Here is an 11,814-nt window from a genome sequence, read left to right on the forward strand (position 1 = left end):
AGCTGCCTTCCTAGCACGTCGGTACCATTGGTGCTAAGCACGGAAAACAAGATCGACGGAAAAAAACAAACCAAAGGAAAAAAAAATAGCAGGTTTATTTGTAAATTTCCTATCTGTCAAATTTAAGTTAAAATTCACCAAATGGAACACCGCCACACAGATTGAATCTAACATGTGTTCGATTTTGACGTTCTGGTTCTATAGGATTTTAGGTATTTTGTTTAGGCCGCTGCCATACTGAGAACGAAGAGGCATACTGAAATCGAATGTAAGGAATAATATAAATAATATGAATTCTTTTGTATAGAACGCTAATCGCGCCTTTTCGCTCCCACTATGGCAGCGGCCTTAAGGGCCACGAACATTAGATCCGTTTGCGTTGCGTTGACGTAACTTTGACAGTTAGACAATAGAAATCTATCTGTCACTTTGCCGCAACGCGTCCGATCCGGATCCAATGTGCGTGGGCCTTTAGAGTCCGATGCTGAATCAATGGTAAAATTAACAGGTTGCTTAGATGTTCCATGTTGGTTTTTATCAGCGATGACATGTATTCTGATTTTTGTAAATGATAAAAGTTGGGATGGTTTTATGCTGTAAAGTAGTAGTTTTCATGCAAATCAGCTAGACTAGATCATTTCCAAGTATCAAAAATGAATTATGAAGGCTAGCTTGATGCATTTTTCAGAAGTATATCGAGAAGATGAATTGAATAGGTAACGACTACAAGTTATTAACAATCTCAATTGAACCTTTGCAAATCATGAATTCTCGCGCAACACGAGAAAAAGGCCTATCATTGTTGATCGATTATCTTCATAGATTTTCTCTTTCGCGAATAACCCGACTGCAAATGAATTTCATATTCAGTGTGTTGTTTCAGGCGCAAGCTAACATCATCTTCTGTCGAACTGTGCTGCGAGCTTAGCGAGAAATTCCTTTATGTTGCCTTGATAAACCAAAGAGAAAGTCGATAAAGAGAATCGATCAACGAGGATAGGCCCTTTTAAAATGTTACGCGAGAATTTTGTGATAGCGCACATATTAAAACGTTTGATAAAAACTCATTGTCCTCATTTAATGTTAAGAAAAGGAATCATTGTCCTCCTTAGTCGCCAAACCTTAAATGAAATGTCCTCCTTTTCAAGTTTTTGATATGGCAACCATACTCATACATGATAGAAACGCGTAGAATTTTTATATCTACGACTCTATGTATGTATTCCCGGCATAGCCCAATATCTCTTGAATATCAATTGCGATTTTAGTTTTCAACACAAGAGATGACCTGCTATACGATGACGAGACAGTTGAAATGCCGAAATCGTGGTTTAGTTTACAAACACGAGCGCTATTATGATTTGCCTAAAATAGGGGCGTTTACCGAGAATATAGACAGTTATCCTACGAATACAATTGACAATTTGGAGTTACGGAATATATGCATACGTTCCATTTTTTAAATTTCTTGGTTGTGCACTTCTTTCTCGAATACAACACAATTCACTCATTCATGCGCACTGGGAAAAGCCATCAAGAGCCAATATAAAGTGGACCCTACACGATTACTTTTATTGACAATAATCGTATTGTCAATACATTCTATATTGACGTCAATATATCGAGATTGACAATATTTCGGAATTCACATCATCAATATTATTGTCAATAATTCCCCTTCGCGTCAATATATTGATGCGTGTGGGGTTTGCTTAAGAGCGAATACATCACGAAGCTCCAAGTTTACTGCTTTGCACGAGCGCATCACGAAGTTAAAATTTCTGCTCTGTAGGCAGAGTCGATGTACACCCGAGAACAGAGATGCCAGGCTTATTTAGAAAAAATCTGGCAAAACCCGAAAAAAATGTCTGGCGAAAATCTGGCACAGCAAATTAACATAGGAAGCTGCCAGATTTCTCAAAAAATCTGCCTGGCAGAGCAAAAATTTCTCTGGCTGTGCTAAATAAATCTGGCAACCTGGCAACGCTGCCCGAGAACGAGCTCCGGATCCCTCTCAGCGATGCGGGTAGGCAAGAGCCCAGCTTGAGCATCAAGTATAGCTCCGTGAGAGCAAAATATATCATCATCAAAATATGCTGGAGCTCAGCTTATTGATGACTCTTGATGGAGCTTTTGGCAAGCCTGATTGTGAGGTACATACTGAACAAAAAGAGTGGAACTGCAAATGAACTGAAGGATTTCAAGCGGAAATGGAATTTGGCAGCCAAACAAGTGGCAACAGCAAAAAATGATGCCGTGTACGAAGAAAAGTTCGAGCAATGTCCTGTGGTAAAAAGGAAGACAATGGTCTTACAATAGGCATAATACTTACTAATGTATAGCTGTTACATTGAACTATGAAACATAAAACGCATTTGTAAACCCCAACAAGATTTTCGTGTCCAACCTTTAAGTTGAAGGCCGGCGTTAAGTCCTAGTAGGGTAAACAGTAGACTGATGCAAATTTTGAAGTTTTAGCTCCACAAGTCTTAACGGTTCCATATTGTGTCCTCATCATCTTACCATATGAGAATTACTATTGGAAAATCAAGTGTTTCGTTCATATCATCGTGCATGGCGTTTTGAGGAAAAATTCGATATTTGCACGTATAGAAAATTTTCTCAGCTACTTGTCGAAGTCCCAAATTTTGTAGGACTTATAGAAAAATTGTTATTCCATAAAACTTAACGACATAACTTTCTAAGTCTTGATTTATTAGTTTATCTACCAACACTGGTATAAGGAAATTATCGCTAGTAAGCCAAACCAATGTCTTTGTTTTCAATGTATCAATCACGTAAGAAACCGCATCATGGGTACAGAAAACGTATTGCGTTCTAACTCGAATGTGTTGCTCGTGGGTCAAGTGAAAGCAGACTTTGTTTTGCAGAAGATTCTGTTCAATGTAGAGATATTGCAGATGTATCATCTATCTTTAAGATATCGTTTCAATGATCTGGATTTATCTAAAAAATTGCTGTTTTCTATTCTAAAATATGGAATTGTTAGCTGTTATCCCTTCCTCTCCGTGCTTTTTCAATGTTATAAATCGTTTTGTACTCATCTATTCAGCAAATATTTTTAAAATGCCATGGCTTAATCAATTGAATGTATAAAAGGTTAATTTTTTGTTCCCAGGTAAAATAATTTTAAAACTACTGCAAAGTTGAAAAATTATAGAGCATGTTGAAACATACTGTCAAAACAAGTTCCGAAAATCTACTGTTAAGAAAATCCGTTCCCATATCCGTAAACGGCAGCCGTAGGCAGAACTGTACACCGTGGATGTTTTTGTTTGCGAGTATCTGTAGTATTTAACATGGACCCGAAAAATATTTCCTAATTAATGAAATGCGCACTAGTATGGTATACAACATGAAATAAAATGTCATACATCGCAAACAACCGTAAGAGATTAGATGATTTTAATAAAGAACAATTTTGCGTGTATTTATTATATTTAACAAGTTTTGTTTATTTCTATAACACAACTAATTCAATGAACGGTGGTATTCCATAACTTGTAACAAACATTGTTCTTGTTCGGAATTTTTCGTCTATTTTCCATTTAAATCTGGAGCCATCTTTACCGCCCGTTCTGCTAAATCATTTACTACACGTAGAGCTGCAACCCGTTTCTGCGCACCCGAATATTCGTTAGATTTGTACCATTCAGCAGGATCACTCTTTAGGAAATCTCGTCCAATTTTCAAAATATCGAAAAACGCACATGTTCCCTCCGTCACAAAGTCACTCAATAATGAGCTTTTCGATAAATAAATAGGTCTTTTTGAAGGCTTGAATCGTGGAACTTTGTGTTTGCGTTTCTTGGTGCTCGCAGATGGCTGGTCATAAACAATTCTCGGGTTGTGCAGTGCTTCGATCATTTAACTTCAACTTTGAAAAACGATAATGCTATTGTCGTTTCCGTTAAGTACCACAAATGATTTTAAATCACACGAATTGCAACTTGAGTGTACTTTTGGTTATGATACCTGTAAAGATCTTGATAAACTCAAGATCCACCCTGGGAGCAATAGCAGCATTGGTCAGCCGATACATTACTTAACATTGTGCAATAAAAATACACAATGATTTGTAATGTCGAGATGATCATCAAGCATCCACATTTTCAGTACAAAAATAGTACGAGCCATCCATCTTGCTCGGTTTATAGCTCCAGCCTTCCGAAAACTAGCTGTTTTCGGAGATATTTCACCGAGAAACATTATTAGCTCCAAAAGTTCCTCATAATCGCCTCGAAGTTGGTGCTCGGTTATTTTTTTCACACAGAAATCAACGATTGAATTTTTTTCAAGGAGCGGCAAGACGTTCAAACGCAAGATAATGTTCTACCTTTCTATATTAGTTGGTTTCAAGCGAGCTATCGTTCAGGCTTTTTTGGAATTCCTTGAAATCGTTGAAATTACTGGAATTTGAATCATTTCCGTAAACTTCAAAAATATGCTTGAGAAAAATTTCGGCCACATGGTGTCGACAGGCCAGTGCCAACATATTTTTGCCCAGAAGCTTGGGCTACACAGCTACGTTGTGTTCCGAGTTTACCGTAGTTGTATCGAAGCACGTAGCTGACACTCGCTCAACTATATCCCAATCTTCGATGACATCTTTTATTGCCGTTGCCTCGATAAACGCTGTCCCTTTCCAAAGGGCTGGGACGGTCAACAACTTGTACATGTTTTCACCGGTTACCAATAGTGGTAGGCAATCTACTTTCTTCTCATTTAAGCCCGGCAGAAGCTTACCATCCCAATGAACGGTAAGTGGAACGTTCGGTTCGAAATGGGCTCGAAACTGACAAGTTTACCTATTTCTTCGGTCAGCTTCTCATGATCTTTCATACGATGGCGTCTAATCGAGCTGTAGTTTACAGCATAATTGTTTTTGGAAGAGTCGATAAGTTTATCGTTGATGAGTGCCTGCCCTCATTGCCATGTGATGAACCCGGTTCTGATGTTAGATTATGGAGCAGTATATCTTCCGTTTCACCACTGATGTTTGCAGCATCATGTTTCTACCAGAATATAATGTACTGCCAATTTAGATTAACAGTAAAAATGATTATAATACTATCTCTGCTTGGTGAATCAATGTACAGTTCAATTGTCCCGAATTGTTACGAATGAATTGCTGTCGCCGGTAGATGTCACTCGCGTTATTCCCTGTTTTAATTGATTGTAGATCTATAAATAAATAGTTTATTATGTAATATGTTTCACAATACTTATATGCAACTACATACATCACCAGATCACAAAAAGCCGATTAATCCTCTCTTTAACTGCATCACTTCGCTTCAGGTTATTCACTGGCAGGTTCCCGACTTTTTTTAGTCATTACTGAGAGACTTTCTATAATGGAAATCATGTCAACAAGTCGGGAAAAGAAGAACACCTGCAATGTCTCTCTATTGGTCGGAGTCTTCTGCAAAACAAAGTCTGCTTTCACCGGACCCACGAGGAACACATTCAAGTTAGAACACAACACCTTTTTTTGTACCCATGTCTTCGTGATTGACATATTGAAAACAAAAACATTGGCTTGGCTTACTAGCGATAATTTTTTCATACCAGTGTTGGCAGATAAACAAACTAATAAATAATGAGTGGAAAAGTTAGGGTTATTGATCTTATTTCTGTCGTACTATGCACAACCCGCACTTTACCTCTCTTTTCTGATGAACGGGTTTGAACAAAAAATGGAATATTTCTTTCAAAGATGACTTCTAAATTTATTCACCTTTCCATACGTACCATACGATTTGATAAAGAGTCACAAATTGTTGAGATATTGTTTAAAATCTACTACTGCTTCTTGATTCTAAATTCGTCCTACGAGTTTCAATTTCATCCTAACGCATTGAAACGCCATTAGATTTTCTTCGTCCTACGGATAAATGTATAAAAGGGGATTCGCTAGGAGCGCTTCTTTTGTTTTGAGAACAATGAGCGTAAATATTCATACAATGGGCTCTAATAGGATTTATGTTGTAGCTAATGAACTAACACCTCGGAACAAACCTATTATTGATTTGTGCACGGTGAAATCATTGGTATTATTGATCTTTTCTGATTGATAGCGCTCTACCCTATGTCGTTAAGTTTTATAGAATAATAATTTTTCTATAAGTCCTACAAAATTTGGAACTTCAACATAGTTGTAGCTGAGCAAGATTTCTATACGTGCGAATAACGAATATGCCGTCAAAGCACCATGCAGGATGTTTAGAATGATACGAACGAAAAACTTGATCTTCCCATAGTAATTTCCATATGAATTTCAAATGGTTTGTGCGAAGTCAGGGCTCAAATTTTGGCAAGCTGATTAGGACCCTATATGGAACCGTTTAAGATTTGTGGAGCGAAAACTTCCAAATTTGAATCAGTCTAAACAGGTATAATACGCCTCCTTAACTTCATTTTGTCCATGATTTTTCGGGGATTATGCCAAATGATCAGTTGGAAAAAATATATGGTGTTATATTACGTGCCAAAAAGGACAAAATTATCATTAATACAGTGCAAGAACTGACATTACGCTGCATTTATTGCATTTGATTATTTTTGTGGCCATAAAAATTAAATGCGATTTTCGACATGATTGAAGTTCATTGCATTGAAGTGAATAAGAAGTCCTTAATAAAATAATCCAAAATTGATGGAAATTCATTCCATTTGTAGAAATTCATTCCATTTGTAAAACTGAAAAGTCATTCCTATATTTTTCATCAACTTTTTCCTGAAAAAGTCAGGAGCTGTATATCCTGAAATGCTGAAATTTTAGCCGTCACAATTTTTATGCCATGAAAATTACTGCTAAATCATGAAAAAATAATAATTATATCCATAATTTCATTGAATGCAGTGTTGGGAAAATATCAAAAAATCAAATCTCATCAACGCCCAAGATCACGCTTGATTTTCGTAGACAAAAATCAACAAGCAAACAACTGCGGTTGATTTTGCAAGCTGTAATATCGCAGTTCGGAACATTAAGCTAACAAAACTCACCAATTGCAAATCTCACCAAACTGAGGTGAGATTGATTTTAATGATTTTTGCTTTACTCCCGAATGCAACCGAAACTTCCATAACAGCTTGCAGCAGTCCCTCGCGTCTGCCAGCGGTGAAGATTAAAAAGAGATAACAAACTATGCTTTCTCTTTCTAAAAAAAACGATGTGCAATGAATGGAATCATTTTTGTGTCGCGCGGTGTCGCGTCAACTCTCAGCTTGATTTTTGCACGTTGTGATTAGTCTCGCAATATCAAAGGAGGTTGTAAAATCAATATCAAGCATGGTATTTTGTTCCAATATCACGCGTAATATTGCGAGCGCATGAGAGCGGAAAAATATCAATTGATTTCTGATTTTGACAACACTGATTGAATGTGTTAAAAGTAGTCTTTGGCGAATAACTTTAAAACAAAACAAAAATCGACATACGCGAAACCTTCACCATTCGAAAGTAGGCACTTTTCCCATTATTTTTACATTATTACTTAAATTTTTCATCGGGGTTCTGGAACAACAATTTATTTATTTTTTTATTTACAACGATCCATACAAAAAGCTCCTAAAAAATAGACATAAACGCTCAAAATGACCCATATTTTGTGTGAAAAAGTGCTCCGATGAAAAATTTAAGTAATAATTTCAAAATGACGAGGAAAACCCTGGGCTTTGGCAAAACCTTGAGGTAGCTTAATTAGGCTACCAGGTCCCAGGGCTGATCTGGATCTTTACCACATTGGAAAGATGCACACTAGTGTTGCCAGATCAGTGTTGATGCTTACCAAAAGTGCATTTGAACCCGCTTTTATAAAAGCATATAAACAGATTAATCATCACCGTACATTGTTTATTGCTCTGTACTAATAATAAATGATTAAGCACAGCATTTGATATTTCAGTAGAATTGCTGGATTTAGTCGTAGTGGAAATCATTTGTTTTTTAATCCATCCTTCATTGAATTGGATTTATTTCTATGGTATGCACGTTTGGAAAGTATCATCACAAAGATTCTGCACTCGATCTACAGCTTGTGGGCGGGAAGCGTTGTGTTTGTTTTTGTTTTTTTTCTATTTATAGAGTCAATTCTTAGAAATACGAAGCGAAAGACACAGTAAGCATTAAGCACAAAACCTTCACAACAACACGAAGTCTGGAAATGGCAATGTTTCATTCAAAATGTCAAGTATTTCAAGAATATCGGGTGAGACCAATCGGACCGAGCGCTCTTTCGGTCATGTGGAAGGGTTGTGCACGAGGGGTGATTTTAATCCTCCCAGTTTTGAAGACCTTCCGGAGCGAGGATCCATTATTTTGTGTCAGAAGGATGATGGAAGTGGCATATCCAGAATCACAATATGTACAACAAGAGAAGGAAGTAGTATTGAAGGTAAACAAGGAGTACATGGGAACGACGAAAACTGTAAGTATACTGCGATCTATTCTAGTACTCTTGTATAAAACCTATTGTAAACCGGCTAGATCGTAGTAGTCGTCACCGGGACGCATAGTCATGTGAAGATTGCCAGATCCGTGACCATAGAGGGTTGATTAGATGTAAATTGCTTTGAAACACCCGCATGAACGATAACCATAAGAAGTGCCTAACAACCTATTCGGGTTATCATCCCAACAATATGTGGTGCGGTGGCACGATTTGTGGTATGTATGGTGCTCCCCCACCCTTTATTAGGGTCGCTGACGCTCATTGCACGCTCTTTCGTTCTCCGGCTGATTGAATGGATGACGGAGTTTGACGTCACACTCCTTCAGACGTTTAGGCGGCGGGAGGGCAAAAGGGATGGCTGTTCAGTACACGGAGACAATTTTACAAATGTATTTCTAATAGGTAAATCACAGTTTAAAACTCACTAATAATCTCTTTCAATCTCTTTTAATTTCTTTTTCATTGACGGTGTGATGTAATCGATGCGCTATGTGACGAGAGTGCAAACCAAACGAGGTCATTTTTCAACGATACGATAATAACTTATGCGCTTTTCACACAAAACCTACCCAACCCTTTCCTTTCTACAATCCCTGAGCAGCTGGTTTACCATAAGTATACCTCGCAGAACTTTTTTAACCCCCATGGGTAAAGATGCTGTGTTGCTCACTCCTATCCCCTTCTCAGGTGTATTATGGATGGTGTGAATATTCACACCGGTGACATGGCCCCTGACCCCCTTGTACATCATAAAATGAAAATGACGAGGAAAGCGCCCTCTTTCCTGAATTTCCGATTTTTTTCCTTTTAAAGTTATTCTAACAAAGAGACCGTACGTTATGTTTAGACAAGATAACTGTGAGAAAAATTAACCAAAAGATAGCATAAATTGCACAATACAAATACTCACCACAATTAAGAACTACAAGAAGTCCATCCTTGTTGCCCAGTAAAAGTTGGCTCGTACCAGGAATAGATTCAATAGCTGTGATACGGTTCACACACTTTCGAATCACCCAATACTGGCTTGTAGTCAAGTTGAACACAAACAAGTTATCCCTGGAAGACGTAAATTAATATCAACTAAAAAAAAAATCACATAATAAATCAGTACAACCTGTGATCAACCGCAATAAGTTTTTCATTATTATGACTGAAGCAAACGTGGATAAACCGAATTCTCATAACGCGCCCATTGTGCGATATTGTGTGATGAATATTGAGTAGTATTCTATAAAGAAGCAAAACAAATACAAAAATAATCATTATTATTTTTTATAACTAACCAAAGAAATTTAACATTAGGGACTGTTTATAAACTACGTAGACAGTTTAGGAGGGGTTGACAATTATCCACGGCCCAAACAAATTTAAAAAATTGTAGGGTCATTTGTCTACGCAAGGGGGTGGTCAAGAATCCTAAAAAAACCGTCTACGTAGTTAATGAACAGCCCCTTATAAGTCATTCGTGAGTCATCCGGAGTTGGGAGGATGTGAGTGCAGTCAGGTCAGATGCAATTGAAACCTATTCAAGTTCCGCATGCGGTGATTAATTAAATTTAAAAAATATTTTATATATTATATCGATTTTTGCTTGTGGGTTTTTTCCAGTTTTCAACTGTAGCGGCAATAATATGAGATGCACACTCATGGCTGTAAGCTCCAATCGGTATTATCCTCGGATTAAATCCCGATCAAGAATGTCCGGCTGCTTTGATGTCGACATCAGAGTTATTCAACACGATGCTATGCAAACAATTCGCAGATCATCCAAACAGGGACGGTATTAAAATTTAATCCGAGTTGGAGCTTACCGCCATCAAAGAGAAAAAATAAATTAGACATAGGGGCTGTTCATAAACTACCTACACAGTTTAGGGGGGTGGCATTTTCCACGGCCCATATAAATTTTAAAATTTGTGCATGATCAATGTCTACGCAGGGGGGGGGGGGCGGTCAATAATCCCAAAAAACTGTCTACGTAGCTAATCAACAGCCCTTTATTTATATGCAAAATCCAGCCTCGCCGGTTTCACTCATGCGATGCAAATAAAGTGGAATAGCACTGACTGGCTTGTATATTTTAAAATCGTTAAATGTTACATTCGACATGCAATAAACTTTAAAATACTCACATGTTTTTGCACCTACACAGCAAAAAAAATGTAATATCGATCAATGTAATTCAAGCTGATGTATGAAATAATGATGTAATAGCAAAGAGCAGATACAATTTTACATCAATGACGATGGATTGACCTGGTTGCAGCAGTTTGGATGTAATATTCAACAACTTTTTTTTCTGTGTAGGAACATATCAATTTAATTTTACGGAATCTTTTCATACCTCAAAGGCACCCGTGTGCTTCTAATATCTTGAACATATCATTCAGAAACAAAGCTAATTATTGAGGGCCTCCCACATTAGATCAGATCCGGATCAGACGCGTTGCGGACAAATTTATTGTCTTACTGTCCAATTTCGTCAATGCAACGCAAACGGATCTATTGTGGATGGTTAGCGGCGCCGGTGGTGTAGTGGTAAGCGTTATTGCCTCTCATCCCATATGGTTTCCTGGGGAATGTTATAGAATCTAATAACATGTCTTGTAGGTACTTTGAGATAAATAACTCCAACAAGGTGACATACATACATACGTACAACAATAATAACTCTAATAACATGTCTTGTCGGTACTTTGTAGGTCTTTGAGATAAATAACTGCAACAAGGTAACGTCCATATATAATCAATATGAATCAGCGGAATCAACATCAACAATAATAAATATTATAGTATTGAACGATACTTACCCGCCATTGCGCTCTTTAAATTTAAATTTCACCTTCTGCATGCTATGCACATCATCTGAAACTCCTATCCCATCATTTGTATCACTTTTCATATCCATAGTTCCAGTTGAAACGTTCTTCGTTTATTTCCCGTTTTGTCACAAATATAAACTTTAATTGAAATTGGTGAACTTGCAAACTTTTCAAATAAATACACAAATTTCAAAGTCAAGCGTTATTCACTCTCCCATGCTACGCAACAACAACATAAAAAACAGCTGACGATTTCCGTAGTCATGGCAACAGGTGTTGGTAAACATAAGCCTCTCAAGTACAGAGTGGAATGGAAGTATTTGTACGGAATCTCTTCTGGAACGATTAGGGTGACCATAGAGATTTGGACATTTTTTTATAAATATAAGATACATCAATTGCAATGTTTGCAATAAATAATAAATATATGTACTGATTCTGAACGATACTATAAGGCCATTATAAAATTTACGAGTTACTTTTCGCAGCAGGCTGAAATCTAATGACTT

The 11,814-nt window shown here is 37.3% G+C and overlaps 1 protein-coding gene across 1 annotated transcript in view; it reads right to left on the minus strand.

Moving 5' to 3' along the window:
* Positions 1-11,515, minus strand: part of LOC135700568 (TBC1 domain family member 31) — a 48,740-nt gene extending 37,225 nt beyond the window's left edge. Inside the window, exons 1-3 of the mRNA XM_065221096.1 lie at positions 11,294-11,515; positions 9,598-9,711; positions 9,391-9,539 (exon numbers count right to left, since the gene is read on the minus strand). Coding sequence (XP_065077168.1) covers positions 9,391-9,539; positions 9,598-9,711; positions 11,294-11,391 — 361 coding nt within the window. The 5' untranslated portion in view covers positions 11,392-11,515. The remainder of the gene's footprint in view (positions 1-9,390; positions 9,540-9,597; positions 9,712-11,293) is intronic.
* Positions 11,516-11,814: the final 299 nt, after the last annotated feature.

This window comes from Ochlerotatus camptorhynchus, unplaced genomic scaffold (assembly GCF_037179485.1).
Source record: "Ochlerotatus camptorhynchus isolate MF236.1 unplaced genomic scaffold, CSIRO-AGI_Acam_v1.1 ptg000139l, whole genome shotgun sequence".
Classification (NCBI taxonomy): Eukaryota; Metazoa; Arthropoda; class Insecta; order Diptera; family Culicidae; genus Ochlerotatus; species Ochlerotatus camptorhynchus.